Genomic DNA, 23,269 nt, shown 5'->3' with positions numbered 1-23,269 from the left:
CAACTTGGAGGAGTACACATCATCTGTGACTAGCTACATCAAGAAGTGCATCGATGATGTCACCTACTCCAGGGATATTATAATACGGACCAACCAGAAAGCGTGGATGACTGCAGAAGTACGTGACCTGCTAAGGATTCAAGACTCTGCCTTCAGAGCAGGTGACAAGGGGGCCAAACTGTCTCAAACCATCAAAGCAGCGAAGTGCGCGCATGGCAGAAAAATCCCCAGCCACTTCCAGGATAGCGGTGACACGCAGCGCATGGTTTGATCCCCAGAATGATGTGCTGGTGAGGAAGTCATAATGACCAGGTTCTCTGTCTGACCTCTGCTGATGTGAGGAAAATTCTTTGCAGAGTTAACCCACATATCCAGATAAAATTCCTGGTAGAGTGCTCAGGGAATGTGCAGACCAGCTGACATATGTCCTCACCGACATCAACCTCTCCCTGAGCACTGCTGTTGTCCCAACGTGCCTCAACCACCATCGTTCCTGTGCCAAATAAGTCCCCAGTGTCCTGCCTCAACAACTACCGTCACTCACACCCATCATGATGAAGTGCTTTAAGAGGCTTGTCATGAGGCACATTAAGACCCTGCTGCCACCCACACTGGACCCACTGCAGTTTGACTATAGCCCCAACCGGTCAACAGAGAACGCCATCACTATCACCCTACATCTTGCCCTCACCCACCTGGACAATAAGGGCATATATGTTCGAATGCTGTTCATAGACTTCAGTTCAGCATTCAACAGAATCATTCCTCAGTACCTGATTGGAAAACAGCCTGCTGGGCCTGAACACCTCCCTCTGCAAATGGATCCTGGACGGAGAGGCCTCAGACAGTCTGGATCGGCAACAGCATCTCCAACACCACCACACTGAGCACTGGAGCCCCTCAGGGCTGTGTGCTTAGCCCATTGCTGTTTACTCTGCTGACTCACGACTGTGTAGCAATGCACAGTTCAAACCACCTCATCAAGTTTGCCAATGACACGACTGTGGTGGGTCTCATCAGCAAGAACAATGAGTCAGTATACAGAGAGGAGGTGCAACAGCTAATGGACTGGTGTAGAGTCAACAATCTGTCTCTGAACATGGGCAATAGTGATGGTAAATTTGATTCTTTTTACTGAATCGAGTGTTAATGAGTCACTCACCAAAGTGAATCGGGTTTTTTGAGTCATTTGATTCACTGAGTCAGTTGACCAGAGAGTGCAAACAATTTTCATTTTCACTCAAACTTAATTTGTTTCCCTTTTCATGTAAATCCCATTGCTAAGATGAATGAGTCAAAAAACAAAACAAAACTATTTTATAGAGAAAAAAGAGCAAAAACATTTCTAAAATTAAGCAATTTCCTATCAAAATTGCTTAATAAACATTTATTTTGTTTTTTTGTATTTTATTAGTATTTTCCTTAAGTGTGTCAAATATATTTTTTCTCATCTAAATATCCACTGCGCTGTGAGCCAGGGGGCGGTAATGCGCCTTAACATTGGTTGCCAACCAAGAAGAAGAAGCTGTGAGCCAGGAGGGAGGGGGTGAGTGAGTGATTCGTTCGCTCGCTCTATGATTCAGCACAGGAGGGAAGGGGGTTAGTGAGTCCTGAGTGATTCGTTCGCTCTTTGATTCAGCACAGGAGGGAGGGGATTAGTTTTTTGTTTTTTTTTGTTTGTTTTTTTTTTGTTTGTTTTTTTCTTTTATTAGTAATATAAACATACAAACAAAATGCACCATATATTACAGATTCAGAGAATAAACATTTCTTACATATTAGCAACTTTCATATATAGTGAAAATAAAATATAAAGATGGGGTCACATAAATTAACAGATTATTAACTCACTAAATCAAAATCTTCTACAAAGGAAACAAAAAAAGCAGCCTTTTTCTTTTTAACTAAAGTCAAAGATTTAACCAACAGGTTTAGGTCGTTTTTCCAGTGAGCCAGTGTTGGTTTAATCTTAAAAAAGCGACATTTATGTATAAAATACTTACACAAGATTAATAACACATTAACACCATAATTAGCTTTCTTTTCTTTCAAAAACACTCCAAACATTATCATATTTAAGGTAAATGGGGTAATTTGAATCCCACTGGAATAAAGCCAGGTATGAAAATCCAACCAAAATATTTGTATAAAATTGCACAAAAAGAATAGATGGTCCAAATCCTCCTCTTCTGTTTCACAAAATACACAATTACCCGTTTCTATTTTGAATCTATCACTAAGGAGTCTATTTGTCGGGTAAATTTTATTCAAGATTTTAAATTGGACTTCTTTCCCTTTAGGAGGGATAGGGAAGGTGATATAATCAGTTCTTATTTTTTCAATTTCTTCCCTTTGGAAATCTTTTAATATGTAATTACGTCTAAGTAAATTTGGAGAATAAAGCCTCCTTAATGAAGATCTAAGAAACTTATTGTTGCATTTAACATCACAAAATCGAATACCATCTATATATAATTGCCTTAACTTGGGGGAGATGTCAGAATATATTATATCATTTACAACTATGTTTTTAAGTGACAATGGAATGGATTTTATAACCCGATTAAATTTACTTTTAGAACATTGGATATTAAACTTTTGGCAAAAATCTTGATGTCCTAGAACATGTCCTTCCTCATCTACAAAATGGGCAATTGCCCAAACACCTTTTGATAACCAATCTTGAATAAAAATAGATTTTCTGTTCATCAGTATATATCTATTGTTCCAAATTGGGCTATTATGTGGAGTGAAATTATGTTTAAATAACATTTTCCAATAAAGAAGGACCTGTTTATGGAATTCAGAGAGTTTAGCAGGTAGCTTAGTAATTTCAAAGTCACACTTTAGGAGAAAGTCGATACCCCCTAGTGTGTTAAAGACCTTACTTGGTATAAAAAACCAAATGGAGTGTGGATTATTTAGGAAGGATTTTAACCATTTAAGTTTCAAAACACCATTCATTATGTCAAAATCAATTGCGTTTCCACCGCCTTCAATGTATGGTTTAACCAAATCATCTTTAGATATATAATGGCACTTATTCCTCCAAATAAAATTAAAATTCAAGCTATTAATTGTTTTAATAACTTTATTCGATATTGATAGAGAGTAAGCTGGATATATAAATCTAGATAAACTATCCATTTTGGTTAATAATATTCTTCCAAAAATTGTGATGTCTCTTTGTAACCACTTATTTAGGATTGTCTTACATTTGTCAACATTATCTAAAATATTTACTTTTTCTAAGACTTTGTGATCTTTTGAAATTGTGATGCCCAAATATTTTACCTCCTTCTTCACCTTTATATCGTACAGTAATTGTGAATTACACTCCTTTAATGCCAATAATTCACATTTATTTAAATTTAACTTTAAGCCTGAAGCTTTTGAGAATGTAGTGATTATTTGTTTTACCAGGGGAATCTGATGTTCATTTTTTAAGAAAAGAGTAGTGTCATCCGCAAGTTGACTAATTATTAAAGAATTGTCCATAATCTCAATTCCGGCAACGCTGCTGTTTTTAATTAGAATTGCGAGCATCTCCACAACCATTATGAACAACAACGGAGAGCTTCCACACCCTTGCCTAATTCCTCTTTTGACGCTAAATCTTTTACCAGTGCCATAGCCTAATGACACAGAGCTATTTATATCATTATACAGTATATCTATTATCTTCCTAAATTTATCCCCAAATCCAAATCGAGTTAGTGTTTCTAAAATAAAAGGATGTTCTACTGAATCGAAAGCTTTATAAAAGTCCAAGAAAAGAATAAAACTGTCATCACTAATCAGATCATTGTAGTCCAGTAAGTCTAAAACCAATCTGATATTATTATGAATGTTCCTGTCTTTCAAAAACCCTGATTGTGTCTCACTAATTATACTTGAAACCCCTTGTTTGAGCCTTGTTGCAACTGAGCTAGAGAAAATTTTATAATCTGTATTTAATAAAGTTATGGGCCTTAAGTTATCCAATTGTCGTTTATCTTTGTTTGGTTTAGGAATTAATGTAATTAATCCTTGTTTCATGCTAGACATCAATTCTCCCTTTTCAATACTGGCCAGTATAGCTTTGAATAAAATTTCCCGTAAGTCTTCCCAAAAAAATTGGAAGAAATTAACTGTAAGCCCATCTGGACCAGGGGATTTATTAAGTGCCATTTTCTTAACAGATGCATCTAACTCTTCAATTCTGAAGTCAGATTCACATAATTCCTTAAATGATTCATCAATTTTAGGGATCAGATTATCTATTTGATCAAAAAAGACATCACAATCTGCTTGGGAGAACTGTGAGGAGTATAAATTGGAATAGAATGTATAAGTTTCATTCTCCAAAATTTTAGGGTCGTCACATTCAATGCCATCAATTAACAGAGAAGATATAAAATTTCTTTTCTGTCTGCTCTTTTCTAAATTAAAAAAATATGAAGAATTTCTTTCCCCCTCCTCAATCCACTTGGCCCGTGAACGCACAAAAGCTCCTTCTGCTTTATTTAGGTAGAGCTGATCTAATTTAGTTTGCAACTCCATAAGTTTACTCCTTTCTTGGGTATTTAGATCATCTTTACTACAGCAATAAGTAATTTCTTGGAATAATTTACATTCATATTCTCTTTGCTTTTGACTTATGTTTTACTGAATTGAATACTAAATTCTCTAATTTTGAATTTAATGAATTCCCATTTATTGATATATCCTACAATTAGATGATCAGCCATAATATCTTTTATAATTTTTTTGACTATGTTGCAGTAGTCTTCATTTTGCAAAAGTTTGGCATTGAACTTCCAATAAGTTCTTTTATTTGATTGTCTAATTTCCGATTCTAAGCACAGTTCAATAAAGCAATGATCAGATAGAGGTGCATTTGACATTGCAACTTTTACAGTGTGGCTAAGAATGATGTCACTTCCTAGCCAATAGTCTATTCTAGATTTACAAGCTCCATTTGGTTTAAACCAGGAAAAGCTCTTAATTTCTGGATTTCTTACTCTCCAAATATCTGTCAAGTTGTTATTAATCAAAAATTCTATAATTAGGTTATTTTTTTGTGGTCTACCTGTCCTTGAGGGCCATCTATCAGTCCATTCATCAGGAGTCATATTCCAATCACCACCCATTAAAATGTATTCTGTAGGGTATCGACCTTTAAGTTCAAAAATATTTGAAGTTATATCTTCTAACATAATTTTATTCTGACTTTCATTGTTATATCCATAAACGTTGACTAAAATGAAAAACAAACTTTCAACTCTCATTACAGCAATCAACCAATGACCATTCAAGTCAGTTCGTTGTATTACAAGATCCCCGGGAAAGTTATTGAATAAAATTGCTACACCCCCCGACCTCATTGAGCCATGGCTAAACAGGATTTTGCTACCCCATTGGTTTGACCAAAAAGATACATCACTATCAGATGAATGAGTCTCTTGTAGAAAAATACAGTTTGATTTTTTACCTTTGCAGTACAAAAATAAGGCTTTTCTTTTAACAGATTCTCTTAAACCCCTAACATTTAAAGAACCAAAACAAATGTTAACATTCAACATGAACTATAGACAGAATATCACTCACCACGTGAGAAAAAGAAGAAAAAAAAAAGTACTAAATGCTGAGCTCCTCAGACCGCGAACAAGTTTCCACTATTTCAGTTTTTGTCATTTTTAGTTCTCCTGTCTTTCCTCAACTTTGCGTCCATCAATGAAGGCATGTGGACCACGAAAGTAGGCCCGTTTACCCGCACGTCTTGCTTCCTCCACCAGAGGCCATAGGCGCTGTCGATCTTGTATGTCCTCCTGCGGCAACATCTCCGCGAAGCTGATGCCTTCTTGCTTGCAGGTTGAAGAGTCTTTGGTGCGCCTCCACAATTCTTCTTTAATTCGCCTCTGTGTAAATAGAATAATGATGTTTCTGTTTCTGCCATCAACTCGTTTCCCTAAGCGGTGGACAATATCAACGGCCTCTTCTAAGTTCAAGTCAGGGGCAATCTTCTGAAGCGTTTGCAAAACCTTCACTCTAATGTTTTCATCTTTGTCTTCCTTCACCCCTTTCAGTTTTAGGCACCACCTCATTCGGTAGCGCTCTTGTTCTCTCACTCTTCTTTTCAAGTCTTCATTTTCTTTAAGCAGCTGTTCATTCGCATTTGCCAGTTTAACAACTTTCAGTTTGCAATCAACTATCTCTGCAGCATTAAACTCTACAGCCTTAGCCAAGCTGGCAACCATAGCTGCACTTTGTTTGTTTTGTTCCTTGATATCCTCCAGTTGTGCTTCAAATTTTTTGTCAAGTCCCATAATGGCTTCAAAAATAGTTTTATTGGAGATATCATCTTCCTTCTCTGAAGATTTTGTTCTTTTCTCCTCTGGCGGTTGTTTTGAAGGAGTTGGCGGCGCCGAGTCTGTTCCTCGTTCTCGCTTGTTTAAGCCCACGTTGGCAGCTTCAGTGCTAGCATAGCCATGGTCACTGACTTTAGCATGCGACGACGTCTTAACAATGGGGTTTGACTAGTGATGGGACGTTCTGTATCGAGGCTTCGGAGCGTGTGTCGAGTAATGGAGGGGGCGTTTCCGCGAAGCGCGTATCGAGGCTTGCTTCATTTATGGGAGGAGCTGAAAATGATGACGTCCGAAGCCTCGCTGCCCGGCTGTACCACGTGACTGGTTCATGAAGTGGTTCGAACTTTGCCGCGAGATATGACAGCGATATAAACCCCTCAGACTTCATTCAAAAATGTGGGTGTTTGATGGAGAGTTGCGGTTAGTGAGAGTTTGGAGACCGTTTGGAGGTTTATGAGAGTGAGGAGAGAAAGTCAGGAGAGAATGGAGCCAGCTAAGAAGAGGAAGATGTCCTCCCCTGTGTGGGAACATTTTGATCTTATTCCTCCCAACAAGGTATGTAAATTTCTACAGAAGATGTATTTTCATGATACTGATGGTGCAATACAATTTATGTTAAGCTGTCTTTACTTTTGTACAAGGTGAAGTGTTTGCTATGTGCCAGGGAGCTGGGATATAACAACAACACCTCATCCATGCTTAGGCACTACAGAGCTTTGCATGAGAATAAGGGGAACACCGATTGTGGAGCAAGACCAGGTGAGCCATCAAATGCAATGATAATATAGCATGCAGTAATGTTACTAAATGATATAACAATATTATACAACTGTTATAAGTTACGTGTGTGATATTTATATTTGTGCTTTATCTTTATTGTCTTTCCTCAGGAGAACAATCTCAAATAGATGAAGACCTGGTCAGCATGGTGATTGAGGACTCACAGCCATTTAGCATTGTGGAGGACAAAGGATTTAAAAGATTTGTTAAATCATTAAATCCCAGCTATGTTCTCCCCACTAAAAAGGTCGTAAAAGCAGTGAAAATTTAGTTTTTACAGAATAAAATGTGAACAGGCAGGACTGAGGCTCAAAGCCTCAGTGTGTAGCTGTCCATACCTCAACGTTACAAAAGCACAACTACTGTCCACACCCCAACCACACCTCACCTCACAGTATATGATCATTTCCATTTCAAGCATTTCCAAATAATCATTTTCCATACTGCCAGTATAAATATACACAGTATACTGCCATCACTACAATATACATGTTTTACACACTCCTTTTGTTGTTGACATTTACAGGCTGTGTGCAAAATGCCACACTCTTCAAATTCATGCCAGCTATTATTTTTTACGTCCAGTAGGTGTCCTGCTAGAGCAAATGAAGCTTCATGAAGCTTCGCGTTGGGGTGAACCAATTGGATGAAAAGCTTCAGTGCTTCATGGGGCTTCATCTGCCCATCACTAGGTTTGACGGCACAAATTGCAGCTTTGCATTCTTAATAACCTTTTGGGCATCCATAGTTATAGTTCGAGTGGAAAGAGAATAAAGTTACTTAGTAAATTTTGCGGTCTTTCGGAGCTCCTGAAAAAACACGACTGTTCAAGCCGCCATCTTGGTGCCTCACCCCGGGAGGGGCTTAGTGAGTGAGTGAGTGATTCGTTCGCTCTATGATTCAGCACAGGAGGGAGGGGGTGAGTAGCTCAAATGTGTTGTTAGCATGTTAGCAGTGTGATGCTACTCTGAACCGAGGAGCTATTTTCTTGATGTGAGCTTCTACTCAGGGTTTTTTTTTCCAGTTCAGAGCAGAAATGCTTTTGTTACAAAACTGGCTGTTGTTTTTCCCCCCACAATTTTAATTATAAGCTAGATATATTTTTACTAATGGAATTAGTTTGCTAACAGCAACAGGGATGAGTCAGTGAGTCAGTTGGGCTTGTGAATCATGATTCACGAGTCAGTAAAGTGATCCTCGAGTATTGAACGATTCGTTCACGAAACATGGCAGAGCCAGTCGTCTATGCTAGAGCTGAAGAGGATGAACAGCCTTGGCCTCACATACAAAGGATGTTTCGCTTAAAAGCAGTACAAAAGAACAGCTATGTCTTCAGTGTCGGTGTCTTCAGTGAGAGCCAAAACAAACAAACTTTTCAGCGTGAAACAACTCAACTCGTGTAACCTGAGGAAACGGTAAGTTTTCTCTAAATATCTTTTAGCTGTGGTGTCAGTGGATGTCAGTCTTATGTTACAGACGCTGTGTCTAGCTCGAGCTGCGAGTCATATTTTCGGCGCTACGTTGTAGTGAGACAAGTTTGTGGGTGTTTTGTGCAGCTTCGGCTGTCCTGTTAACTGCTCGCTGGTTAGCCTATAAGCTAACAGCTAGCCTGGTTAATGACGCTAGAGTTCCACGAACATGCAAACAGCTCATCTCTACTGCTTTAACTGTTAAAACAGAAGGCAATACTGCGGCTGACAGGGTTTAATATGTGAAACAGCAGCTTGTTTAGTTTAAACAGTCTGCATTAAGCTGGGCAAACACTGTGCGATTTTTTTCAGTCACGTTTGAAGAGAAAATCTCCGTCCCGGTTTCCCTCCAAGGCATGAGCACCGATAAGCAGAGTTCTGTCCTTTCTTTATTAGATTCCTAATTATTCAAAGTAACACTCAAGTATGCCGTTCAGCAGGTTAGTTACAGCGCCGGGAGTAGCTTGGGAGAACAAAATGACACAGAAACTGCTTCAGGTTGCTCTTCCAAAATCAACTCAAGGTTTATTCATCAAACAACAGCTTATATAGAGGAAAAAAAGGTTCGTGTGTCAGCAGGTTCCGGTACAGACCAAATAAGGAAACGTCTTCCTGCCTTCTGAGCAAAGAAGTATCCTGTGTGTAGTTTATCAGTTCAGCTACAATTTATGATCATCCCAGCAAAATACACTCCTAGACATAGAATACAGAGTTCTTTCATTAGTGAATTCTGAAACAAACCACCTGGCCTTTAACGAGCCTTTTTCTAAGAGATAAAGAAGAAGGGAGGATGGGAGTAAGGAAGTGGTCTCGTCTCTGTGGTATTTTCGACCTTGGGGTACCAGCCTGTGATTCTTACACATCAATACATGGGTCAGAGAGAAAGAGAAAAACAACTAGTAAATGGGCCTTATTGAGTAACAGTTTTCACTACAAAGCAATATCCTGTAAATGCTACCATGGTATCAAAATATCACAACAACGTTATTTAGCTCCTGCTCAAACTGTACAATTAAATCTCAGGGGTTAGAAGTTCATAGGTCACGATGCAGGGTCTCACACTATACGGCCTGATGCTCTGATGCGACCTGAGTGCTCAAACTGTGCGTCCATAACATGAAGCTTATCATACAAAATCTGTCTCTCGCTCTCCCTCTTTGTGTCTTTCACTCACTCACACAGACACACACACACACACCATCAACTTTGCTAAATTACTAATGAAAAACATTGACCAGGCAGCTGTGATTGAGCAGCAATGTCCATCCAACTCTTTTCATGGTTGTTGGTTCATCTTTCCACAGGTCTCAACTTCATCAGACATCACCTAGACACAGAGATGGATGAGGCCAGCGCAAACAGCGGCCTATTCAACGAAGATGATGGATCCATGGGGTCAGGAAAGCCAGAAGCAGGGGAGCAGGAGAGGTACCTTTTCTTGTCCATTCACTGGAGGTGTGGATCTATTGCATGGCTTTCCTCACATCAAGAAGCTGTTGATCAAAGTCAATACAGCTCTTCCTGCATCTGGAGCTTGTGAAGGACTTCTCAGTCATGCAGGACTCCTGTTCACTGCTAAACAGTTACAGCTTCACAGAAAGAACCTTGAGAGCAAACTGCTGCTGAAGCTTAACCATCACCTCACTGAGTGAAGAAATGTCACATTTTTGCTAAATATGCAGAAATAAATGCACACCCATACAATTTATGGTAAACTGAGCTGCCTTGTATGTACATATGTTGAAGATGCCTCGTTCTGTTTTCTCTGAGACTCCTGTGCCGTTTGGAGCAAAAATGAATATAAAGTTTACAGCATATCTTGTCACTGGAAATTGTTTGCACTGTTTATATGTTTATATTATTTACTGTAGGTATTGGTGAAAAAAGCTTAATGTTGTGAAAAACTGAAATCTGGAAATTAGAATTGTTGTGCCTTATTTTGTTGATCTGTTTACATATATTCCTTGTGAAAATGGTAAAATTTGTATATTTATTTATTTCTGTTTGTCTGATAGCATTTATTTATAAAATAAATCGGACATTTGAAACAGTTACTCGCTACTTGAGTAGTCTTTTCGACAAGTACTTTTTTACTCTTACTTGAGTAACTTTTTTGACAACTACTTTTCACTTTATTTGAGTAATAATATTTTAAAGTAATGCTACTCTTACTTGAGTACAATCTTTGGATACTCGACCCACCTCTGATACGATGAGGAAGTATACTCAAAAACAAACTACTGATAATCACTTATAATATTTAAATCCCCACTAAGATGGATCAATTACAAAAAACCTATAGATACAAGAGTAAATTTCCCCAACATGGCTGAAAATACTATTTAATGTGCAGCTTTAGATGACAAACTCATTATACACATAAAACAAAATCTCTACAAACTCTAAAAGACAAAATGCACAATCAGGGAAACACACAGCAGCAGGCCTCTCTTCATCCCTGTTTAGCACAGGTGCAAAACACATAAATAGGTGTTATAATGGATAAAAGTCAGATTAAATTACTATTTTTTCCTTTCAAAGTAATCAAAAGCACTTTGGGGACATTTAGCTCTAAGAACTAACACTTAGTAAAGCAACACCAAACTTAAACTTATAAGTTAGTACAGGGAGAGGACCTACAGTGAATGTGCCTTACCAGTGTGGAGATCATGCAACTCTGGCTGGGAACCTCCACATATGCAACATGTTTGCTAGCGGTGTCCCACTGACTAATGCCCCCGACAACATTGACATGTGGAACCTTATTATTACAAAAATTCAATTTAAATAATAAAAAATAAAATCTATGCAATGCAGTTTTGTGAAAGTTCACTGTGACTCACACATTATTACATAGTATATTATAGCTGCAGCTACATACTACATATATACATATAAATATATAAATAACATTATGATTTATGATTTGCTTCAAGATATGTTCTCTAACTGCACCTTTAGAGGAAGCTAATGTCTTCCTTCTCATTATCTCCGTCACTACCCAGAGCTTGTGACCACACAAGGGTAGGAAGATAAATCCAGATAAAGCCAGAACTCATCCCTAAAACACAGTTATGACTTCAACAATTATCCAGTGTCAATCATGGCTCAGAGTTGGAGGTGCTGATTCTCATTTCCTCCTCTTCACACTCAGCAGCAAATCGCCTCAATACGAGCTGGAGTCCACCATCTTATGAAGTAAAGGGTGCAGGAAGCACAACTGTGTTTCACCTATCCGGTTGTTCAGTGATGACGCGACGAATCCTACTTCCGGGTCTAAAGTAGTCTGCGTTTAATATGGCTTTTGTGTTGTTAACATGTTTAATGTTATGTATTTTCTTCTATTTGATCTCAAAAAGCTCCTAAAACAGTCAGTGATCACTGTTGACCTCCCTCGGCTTTTATTACCACTAATCATTTATTTAAGCTCAGTTTTTAAAACCTTAGGATGTAACTACAGCCCAGCCCATGCAGCAGTATATGAATGACTAACCTCGTATTGTGGATGGATTATCTCAGTTGTTCTCCTGGCTGAAGTTTGGTCCTTTTACAGCATCCTGCCATGCGATTACATTTGTTCCTGACCACCGAGAACACTCACGTTAACTTTTATCGAGTGGAAAAAAAGTTAGCTTGTTTATATTATGCTAACATACCTGTGTCGCTAGCGGTCACGTAGCACATCATTATATACCAGCTAGCCCAACTTCAGTAACCCTACAAACGTCACTGCTGTTTAGTTTTCTGTCTTAATTTATGTTGGAAGTGATAACAGAGCTGTACGTTTTAATTTGTTTCCAAAACCCCGCAGTCAGGACATGCTATATTGTATTTAGATAGAAGCTAGCGAGCTAACTCCCTGCTAACTTCTAACTCCGTTAAATGTCATAAATTCCGTTTTCATGGATGCCTGGATGTTAAACTCAATTGTTACACCTGGTAGTGCAGAACGCTGATCATTTTATTAAAGATGAAAGATTTTAGACAGTTTTTCAACTCTCAGTAATGCCATAGTGATCGTTTGATATATGGACCTGCAGCGGAGTTTAGACCCAGACATGGCTAGTGACGTCAGACTGAACAATCGGATAACTGTACGTTATCAGATTTCCATGGTAACTCTGCCTTGCTGAACTGCTTGCTTCCTCTTATTGCTTCCTTTATTTGACTTACAGCGTTAATTCTGTAAAACACATTCAAGTCTATAAACAGCTACTTTGTTTGCAGCTTTGCTCTGCTATCTAAAAATGTAGCCATGGAAATGAGTAACTAAGTGTGTAAGTGTGCTTTTTAGTTACTAAGTGTAGCTAAAAGGCACTTTCATTATTTATTAATACAGCAGTTACAACTACTTGTAAGAAAACAGAGAGGAGCTGAGAAAGGGGGCAGGACTTCATCTGGTCTCACGGTCACTTCTGGTTAAGGACACATTTCTATTTTAACTTGTGCACGCTTACTTTCTGTGAGTGAATTTATGACCAATCTAAGATGTCACCACAGTGGAAAGATATGTTAAAGGAATCTGCATTTGTTTAATGAAATAAAAATAAAATTACTGTCAGTTCTTGATTTCACTGCTGTGTGAGAAAGTGTGTGGATTACCAACATCTGCTGTGAACATTTGCTGTCAGTAAGTATGACATCTCTGTTTATCAGCTGGTATGGGGGCTCACCTCAAATCCATTTAATGTATATTTGAAGCAATGTAATGATTTTGTGCATCAATATTTAGTGTATCGTCATCTCCTTGTAAAGGAGCAGCAGCAAACTCAATGACTACATCTGTGACAGGAAGGGAATGGTAAAAGTTTATTGTCTTGGTTGTGTTTAATCAGTCGTCTTCATTTATGCATCTACTGCAGTTTAAAACGATATGAATGATGTGTACATGTAGTGTTTATGAGGGTAATTATTACTGGTGATAAAGCTCCTAATAATCAAACCAAGCATACAAGCAGCAGACAAAGGCAACAAAATATCCGTCGCTGCTTCTGTCGGACCTCAGTCAAATTTTAATAGAATAGAATTCAAATTTATTGTCATTGCACATGCACAGGTACAGGGCAACGAAATGCAGTTTCGTAATGCATGTAATGCCCAAGTCTGGAGTTATTACAGTATATACAAAAAGTCCATAGACAGCACTCTAAGCAACCAGGAAAAACGTATTACTAACCTGTTACTTTATTATCTAATGCTTGATAGATACTTGTTAGCAATCTGAATCTGAACAATGTTTCTCGTTGTGTTTCTGGGCTGTAAAATGAACTAAAGTACTTCACCGTTAAAGCTTGTCTTTGACTTGTGTCTATCTCATTTTGGGCACTCAGTCAAGCTATTATTGTTTAGTTTCAGTATATATATATTTTTTACAGCTGTTCTGATAAAAATCTGCCTGATATGTTTCTGCAGGAGAGTATAAATGTATCACATGATGTGGTGGTCAGACTATGTTAAGTTGTTATTTCTGTGTAAAAGGAAGGAAGCAGAGAGAAGTTTTAAAACCTCTTTGTTTCCTTCACAGCTCTTTGGTATCTGCTGTGCTGCTGCTTCACTCTCTCTCTTTACAGAAAGTTGTAAAAGTTTTCAGACGTGTCACTGCTGGATGTGAGGATGGGAGCCACTTTGCTCTGTGAGCTGGGCCTATTCTGTGAGTACATCACTGACTTCTATTGTTTGATTCATACTGATCCATAAACATGTTTTAGTAAGAAGAACAGAGCATCAGTCATTTGTACCATTTCAGGTCATGTGATCAGAGGACTCTCATGTTTGTTACCAACATGGTTGTTTGTAGACTGGATTAGATTTTAGTGCACTGACTCAGATCAGAGTGGAGCTGCTTTAGTTTATCTAAGAAAGGTTTATTTTCTCCATCAGTGATAATTTGATGCTGATTAAATCGTAATACAAAATGTAACCAATCATAGTAGACAATGATAAAACGCCTAGAGGCAGTGATTAAAGCCAGTGCTAGATTTTAATAGCATTTTATTGCAGAAATATTCTTCCTTAGTCAAGGTATAAAGAGTACTAGACTAATCCTGCTCCTGACTAAATGAAACTTGCTTCCTAAAGGAAGATTAGAGCTCGTCCAGCCATAAATGGAGATTTAAAAAAGAAAACTGCCAGTAGGCAGGTTTAACTTCAGATGAATGTTGTTTGCTATGACACATAAATATGTCAAAAATGGTCAACAAATATCACCTTCTAGACAAATTCTTGTTGACAGAAGTGACCCACTGCAATTTGTCAATGGCATTAATTTTTGAGATTTTTTTCTAATATACAAAGTAAATACTGGGGAGATCATTTCCCTTTTGGAACCCAGTCTTTCACTGGCTGCCCAAAGAGGATGGCCTGTACCATTTCAGGTCATATGATCAGAGGACACTCATGTCTGTTATCACCATGTTTGTTTGTAGACTGGATTAGATTTTAGTGCACTGACTCAGATCATAGCAGACATTGAAAATCTCCAAGTGTTTTAAGGAGCTTGGTAAGAAAGCGACTGGACTTTAAACACTAGTGGGATTGTTCCTTAAGAAGGTCATTAACTCACTATTGATCATGTGCCTCAAGAAATGAGACACATCATTACCAACAGTTTTTTTATTTATGTTACATTTTGGTGTCTTTAGTTTGATAATGTCTGAAGTTTCTGTCTTTATTGTAGTGCTCTGTACGCTCGTCTGCAGTGGACACGCTCAAGGTGACTGAACAGTTTTCCTTTTTCTATTTCTTCCTTTTTATTTAATAAAGATTATTCTCAACCTGTATGACTCTAATGCAGATCCTATTTGTGTTTCTTTTTTTCTATTTATCACAGTATTTTCATTTTGTGTGAATATATATATAGTGTTATCAATCAATGTCTTGCCTTGAGCATTAAATAAGTGTTTCAGATTGCTAATTGTCTGTTTGTGTTGGATTCTAGATGCTGTGCTCACTATTGAACCCAGCTGGTCCAGTTATTTCACTGGAGAGTTTGTTACCTTCAAGTGTAACATGAATGAAGGAAGAGACACTGACTGGTATTATGCAATCAACAAGGATGGTCATGGGTATTTCCGCTACAGTGCACAAAAAGACTACAGATTCGAAATTAGCTCGACATATCGCAGTGGTGAATATCAGTGTTCTGGTAGATGGAAGGAGTCAAATTATACAAAGAACAGTAATACTGTCTTTATAAGTGTATTAGGTAAGTCCTCAGTGATTAATAATGTGATGATTCCAGTTAAAATTCTCATCTGAATTATTAAAAAAAATCTGTTTAATAAATGTTTCATTGAAAGTATTGTATTTCTGATGTATTGAAACATTGAACTTTAACCATGACCATTGCATTTTACCTAACTTTGTTCACAGTACACACTACAACCAAAATACTCAGACAATATGTTTCTTGTCATTACAACATGTGCATGTTTTAATGTATAACAAGAATAACTGTGGATGAAATGTAATTTAAATAATGAAAAAAGAAACATCAAAAGCTCCACATAATTTAAGGTGACGATGTTTCTGTTGTCTAAATGTGAAACCAGGCAGATCCCTCTGAACCCATCGTGTGTTTCCTTCAACAGTGAACTTCATTAGTTTACATTCAGTGTGACTTCTTCAGGCCAAAGAATGGACAAACATTTGTACTGTGCTTATTTAGAGATCTACAACCTGAATTACCTGACTAACCTCAATATTGTAGCTCTCTTACTATGTCAGAAAAAATTAAAATGATCTTAAACTGTATTAAAAAAATAAATTTAATTAGGATTAGCATTCAACTTTATTGTCACTACACATCTATAAATACAGGTTAAGGAAATACAGTTTGCATCTGTTTAGAGTGCAAGAGTAGTAAGTGCTTAAAAATAGGAGCAATTATATACAGATAAGGGTAGTATAAATAAATGGTGGGATAGTTATGAACAGATTATATACAGAGAGAGCAAATATACAGATGACCTACAGACATATGTACAGATATACAGATGATCTATATAGTATACAGATGTTCTGTATTGCTATACAGACGGGCAGAAATACAGATGTACTATGAACAAATATAAAGTTTTGCTAAATATATACAGATGTGCTACATATGGTAAACAGATCTACAAAGTGCTATGAATATATTCACAGTGGAAGCGTAGCGCTCTGAACAGACTATAATAGTGAACAGTGTACGCACTATACCAGAGACTATACTGGTTCAGTGTCCTAAACTATAGCAGTAACCAATGTAAGCATATTCTGAATGTTGAGAATGAATGACAGTCATGATCATGGTCATTAGGAGGGATAAGTGGGTGTGGATGGAAAGGTTCAGCAGGGGACTGAGTTCAGTAAACTGACAGCTGTGGGGAAGAAGCTGTTCATAAACCTGCTGGTTTTAGTCTGTAGGGTCCTGTAGCGTCAGCTGAAGGGGAGGAGCTGGAAGAGTTTATTGGCAGGATGAGAGGAGTCCCTGAGAATGATGCGTGCTCAGCAAAGACATCTCTTCTTGGAAGTTGGAATTTAAATAAAATGAAAGCATATTTTAAAATGTTTTTCAATGGCTGTGTGTTTTCTTTTCGTCTTTTTGATAACAGCATATAGACCCTGGGCCACACTGACAGCAGGAACAACAATCATACCAGTAGGGGGCAGTGTGACACTGACCTGCTCTGTGCAGAGCTCTGATGGATGGAAATATGAGTGGTTCAGACGAACCCAAACAACCTCTGAAGTTCAAATCAGAGATCAACAAAACAGAGATATCAGAGTATCTCAAGGAGGAATCTACAGCTGCAGAGGAACAAGAGGAAACCCAGTTTACTACACTGATATAAGTGATCATGTCACCATTGAGAAAACCAGTGAGTTCAGTAATTTAGTTTGAAATATACATTCACTCATGATTATCAAACATACAGTGTGAAGTTTTCTGTGTTGATTTCATGTTTCTATTTGTATCTCAACTGTTAATATGTGTAAACAGTTTCCAATAAAGTTGTTGTAAAACAACGACCCAACTGGCCTCAGATATTCAGAGGTGAGACGATCACTCTGACATGTGAGGTGCAGGAAGGAGGTGAAACCACTGAGTGGGAGTATGAATGGAGAGGACCCAGCACACCCACACAGTGGACACACAATAATGATGTGACATTCAGAGTTTCTGAGTCCAACAGTGGAGACTACATGTGTAAGAGTCGACGCAGAGATGACTCATATTCTTCAACAGAGTGGAGTGAAGCCTTCACATTGTCAGCATCAAGTAAGTCATGTTTGTTGTTGTGAAGTAGTCAGACTCGAATGTCAAGGAAGGTGGTAGGGAAGCAGACTATGCAGACATTTTAGGTTTCCAAGGTGAGCAATTTATTTACAGTGAACTTAATTTTAATGTAACTTAACAAAACTTACCCCAAATCAATTCATTTAACAAAACTCAACATGACATGGCTCACCTCTCCTCTCTCCTGCATCTGGTAGAGACTGGCTTTAAATAGGGCCATCAATTTCCCTCCAATTGCCCAGCCAGTACCACTCACTCAACTGAGGGATCTAAAACTCTACACAGATTATCTAAAAACACAAAACCTCTACACACTTCTAATATGCACATTTACACAACTAAATGGCAGTATTAACAAAAGGAAAAACATTCAACAAATCCCTTTAAACATTAACACAAACAAAAGGAAGCATCTCTCTGGAAAAAGAAACCCCTCCACTTGGTTTGACCTGATGATGTCATGTGTGACATGATCAGGACTTTAAAATGAGGAAATGCCAGGCGGGCGTTTCCCCACACCTGACACTCATGATGACTGAAAAGACAAACAAAGTAAGTATGAACAAATGACTTAATCTGTAACATAATAAAGTATAAAGAAACATAACTTAGTATTTGTCTTAATTTGCAGAATGTTTGATTTGCCGGCAACAAAACGCTTACACAAACAAACCCGGGATAGTGAGTGAAGCAATGTTACTTGACAAATAGCAAATCATAGCAAATACATAGAAACAGAATAATGTGTACAATGTGCAAAAAAAAGGTAAACACATATGGGACAAATGGAGAGAATTACAACTGCTTCTCCACTTTGTCACAGTTGTGTGATCTCCATTTGACAAATGTCATAATGGTCAGCACAGGATGAATTCAATGGTCTACAAAGCATGTTACATTGTTAGTCAGACAAAGAGCTGCAGCTGATAGTAGCCTCATTGTAGACAGTTTGTCACCACTTTGTGTCATGAACTTTCAGCTGGTATAGAGACGCCAATGCTGACCTGCTGCTCCATCACCTGAGGACAATAATGACAGAAATACAAAAACAGAAAAAAACTGACAAGGTGGAAAAATTATTATTACAAACAAACACTGAGGTGATGTCTGTGGAAATACAAAGTGGACAGAATGTGTGGGGTGAAGATGTAGCATATTAACCATATTACATTATCCTTTTTATAATAGATAGTAAGATTTATATATTTTTTTTAATTACTGGTTGTCTTTGTGATTAATGGAGTTACAAGAAGTAATGCAATATTTTCCTTGTTCAGTTGCATTACTGTTGAAGATTTTTCTTCTTTCTCTTTTTGTCAGGAAATTGATGCTTTCAAAGACTTCATTTAAGAACAGTGGTAGATAAATCATTGCATTTTGTTGTATTGATGGAACGAACAGTGATGTGTGACTTTTTGATATTAGTGTGTATTTTTGCAACAGGAAGTTTATAGATACAGAGAAATATATTGATGTGTTTCTTCTGGTCATGTAGGAAGAAGACTATCCGCTAATCAAAGCAAACTTGCCATGAACAAATAATCTAAACAAATGAAAATGCTTTATGAAAGTCTGAAATTAAAAATCTCATAAATAAAGTGTTTCTATTTCAAATTTCTCTGTGCAGCTACTAGTTAGACTACTACTAGTCTGGGAATTATAAACTTCAATTGGGAAGAAGTTCTGTGTCTTCTGTTGTGGTACTCTTTTATAAATCCAGAGAAGAATCATAATGAAACAGAAAAAAATAAACACTAAAAGAATAAAATGCATTATCGGCCTCTGTAAGAGCACTCATACCATTTCAGTTTGCTCTTATTCCTTCCTATGTGTTGTTGGAAACTGGAGAGCAAGTTTATTCCCAACAACATACAGACACATGCAGATTACATCAGACTGGTGTGATCCCAGCCTATGTGTGGGGTATATATTCATATTTTCTTTCTGTCTTTGTTTAGACTCAACAGCAGATCAACCAAAGGCCCAAATAACTTCTGATATGAGAGACATTCCAGTAGGGGGCAGTGTGACCTTGACCTGCTCTGTGAACTCATCATCATCATCTGGATGGAAATACTACTGGTACAGAGATGAGAACTCCTCTGAACCTCTGACCACACAAGATGCAGTTTTCCACTCAAATGGACAAATCAGTGTCTCACAGGAAGGACTCTACAGGTGCAGAGGAGGAAGAGGAAACCCAGTTTACTACACAGAGGACAGCCAGTCAGTCAGCATTGATACAAAGGGTGAGTTTATAATATATTATTTAACTTTTTTTAACTTATAACTTAGGTTCAGTTTAAAACGTATGTTTCTTATCCACAGTAGATGTCCCGAGTCCTGAAATCTCTTCATTTCCTATTCTGATAAGCATTGGAACAATTTCTGGAATTACATTTATTTTCATCCTGCTCTTGTTGTATTGCTGTAAAAAGTTCAAAGGTGAGATTTTCATATTTTTCTTCTAATATTACATATTTTATATCTTAAATGATTAAATACACAGATGCAGCATTGAGTCATAAAATGCAAACTGTTCACAAGAATGTATAATCCACAACAACATAAAACAAACATCTAATTTTACATTTTTAATGAAGGTGCTGCTAATGAGCAGACGCTGAGTCAGGATGAAGATCAGCAGCAAGTGTACTCCTCTCTTCTTCATGGTTAGTTTTTCATGCAGTTTCAAATATTCTGATGCTATTTGCAACAAGACTGTACTTGTTACATCTGCTGCAGCTTTTAATATAAATGTTATTTGTAAGAATATTTGTGTTTAATAGGATGAACAAGAAAAATTGTTTTAATGTCTGGATTTTGCCTGCACTGGCATCATTCACCTCCAACCTCAACATATTAGTCTCTGTGTGTGAGACTGGCTGGAGGAATGTGGTGAAGATAAGAGTGTGGAAGTCTGTGGCCTGTCATCATGTGTGAGTTAGGGCTGCTCAATTAATCGAATTTTAATCACGATTACGATCTGGGCTTTCAACGATCATTAAAAGTGACTGAGCCGATTATTAGCCCCTCCCTCGTGCTTTACTCTCGCGCTGCTCCGTGTGGCAAATCGAGCGCACCTCTCTGCGTTTCGAACACGCGTCACAACAATTAAGAGGACCCGAGGGAAACTCGGAAAGCTAAGCAGAAGTTATTTGGAGAGGAGAGTGACTGCTGTTGGTTGAAAAGAGGGGTAAAAAAAAAAACTTCAGTGGTGTGGAAACATTATGGGTTCGCGGAGTCAGACGTGGATCAAGTAGACATAGTGTGTAAACTTTGCTACGGTGTCGTAGCTGCACCACAGAGCAACAGTGCAAAGTTCACTAAACATAGATTTTTCATTTATTTCTTATATTGCAAACATTTGCACTGTTATCAGTATTTGCACTGTTTTATATTATTTTTTTAAAGTCATTATTCAATACATTGTTATTGTTAACCCTTTAAAGCCGGTCAGAGCGGGCATGCTCCGTTTTGCATAACTATTTTTAAATCCCTGTAGAACCAGAACCGTGTAAGCTAGCGCTATCATTTTTTTTTGCATATGAAACCAGAGGAGTTGTACTCACATCTCATGCCATCAGCTTGTCCTAGGTCACGGTTTCCTTCCACATAAAGCTTTGCAAAAATTGCATAAAAAGCACTTGCAGGAACAAAAACATAATATTCCAGAAACACGCTTTGCCGATCCGATCAGCTGTTCGTAACACTTCCCACATTGAAACAGACGGCAGCGCAAAATATCGCATGTCCGCCATTGCCAGAAACCGGAAGAGACGTCATCTTCGCGGAAAATGTAGTTTTTTACTTGTAGGCCTTAAAAACCTATACTGGTGTTTTTATGAGTCATGTTTGACTTTTCTGAATAGTTTCTGGGATGCTTAGAACTCATATTGCACTGCTGGATATAGTTTATTTTGATGCACATGCTGTTTTCTTTGCAAATTTGAATCATAGGATTGTTTTTTTGTTTTTCCTGCAGTATATAAAAATTGCTTTATCTCCAAAATAAAACTATGAAGACACTCAAAATAAATTTCCTGTTGTTGTAAACTATTTTTTGCATTTAAAGTTTTGAGGGATAAACCTCTTAAATTTCTCCAAGTAGAAATATATGTAAAAAAAACAAAAACAAAAATGATTTTCAATTTTTTTGTAGTTTATTGCACTTTTTTTGCAATTAATGTAGTTACTATGGACTTAATGCATACATATTATTAAAATATGGGCAATAACAGTTGTATTGACGTATAGCAACTTGAAATGCTCCCAATGGCACTACAACATGTAAAAAAAAAATATAAGCTCTGGTGGACTTGCTTCTATAGTTGGTCTTAAAGGGTTAAATAAAAATCGTCAAATAATCGAGATCTCAATTTCAGTGAAAATAATCGTGATTATCATTTTTGCCATAATCGAGCAGCTCTAGTGTGAGTGTTAAGTAGGTTGGTGATAGTTAATCATGCTTATTGCTAATCAGAACCAATATAAAGGGTCTTTCTGGAGGCGTCTGGCTGAATCCATGACACAGAAGAAAGATTAAACTGAAGCAGAACATAAACAAACTATGACCAAGAACTAACCTATAGCCTGATGGTGTAAACACAAAAAAATAATGTGGTATCATAAATGTATGAAGCAAAAATTAGGCCCAATTACTCAGGATACTGAAGAATATGAATCTTGGTCTGTAACTTATTTTTTATTTTTATTTTTTTTATTTTTGGCCTGTCCCGTTTGGCTCTTTTGCCATCAGAATTGTTGTCTAAAGGCAAAGAAAGATGCCCAACGGATTTACTTTACCAAACTGACCATCCCAGCCTTGCCGTAATGGTCCATTTGATTTACCTTTTATTGTTTATTTTATTTTCACTTACTGAATACGGGACAGACTTGACTGGAGGAAAGAAGGGGAGAAAGAAAGAGGGGAAGAGAAACAGCTGAGAAGAGGGACGGGGGAGAAGGGCAAAAGACAAAAACCAACAGAACGGGCAGAGAAAAAAAAATGCATATATCAATCACCTGGATCACCTGCTGAGAAAGAAAAAAGAAAGCAAGCAGAAGAGAACAAGAGTAATAGAATAAACAACATCACAATGATATATGGGAATATGACAGTAAATACTAAATGTTAAACATTATTGTGCAGCACATAAGATCAACAGAACACAGTGTGCTTTGAGGTAGGAGCCAAAAAGGGTGTAGTTTGTGGGTGTGATCACCCGTGTGTACACCTGTGAGCATGGACGCGCTTGTTTTTTGTTTTTTAAAAGGTTCCTTCATGTAATAATCTGCTAGAGGGTGTGGGGGGGCCACAGCCCCGTCCTCCAGGGCGTGAAGCAGGTGTGGAGGAGATCAAAACTCCAGACATCCAGAGGCCCCCAGAA

The 23,269-nt window shown here is 37.6% G+C and overlaps 1 protein-coding gene across 1 annotated transcript in view; it reads left to right on the top strand.

The window, feature by feature from the left end:
- The first annotated feature begins 12,928 nt into the window (after positions 1-12,928).
- LOC147335378 (Fc receptor-like protein 5) overlaps positions 12,929-23,269 on the top strand; it is a 33,292-nt gene continuing 22,951 nt past the window's right edge. Inside the window, exons 1-6 of the mRNA XM_086278490.1 lie at positions 12,929-13,229; positions 14,124-14,249; positions 15,276-15,311; positions 15,537-15,803; positions 17,194-17,460; positions 17,583-17,861. Of these exons, the coding sequence (XP_086134616.1) occupies positions 14,213-14,249; positions 15,276-15,311; positions 15,537-15,803; positions 17,194-17,460; positions 17,583-17,861 (886 nt within the window). The 5' untranslated portion in view covers positions 12,929-13,229; positions 14,124-14,212. The remainder of the gene's footprint in view (positions 13,230-14,123; positions 14,250-15,275; positions 15,312-15,536; positions 15,804-17,193; positions 17,461-17,582; positions 17,862-23,269) is intronic.

The sequence above is a fragment of the Aulonocara sp. 'chitande type north' Nkhata Bay genome, linkage group LG3 (assembly GCF_057382095.1).
Source record: "Aulonocara sp. 'chitande type north' Nkhata Bay isolate Kocher_YH1m ecotype deep benthic linkage group LG3, A_spYH_male_GT1.1, whole genome shotgun sequence".
In the NCBI taxonomy this organism is placed as follows: Eukaryota; Metazoa; Chordata; class Actinopteri; order Cichliformes; family Cichlidae; genus Aulonocara; species Aulonocara sp. 'chitande type north' Nkhata Bay.
The sequence above is the reverse complement of the archived record's forward strand: the minus strand, read 5'-3'. Positions and strand labels throughout refer to the sequence as shown.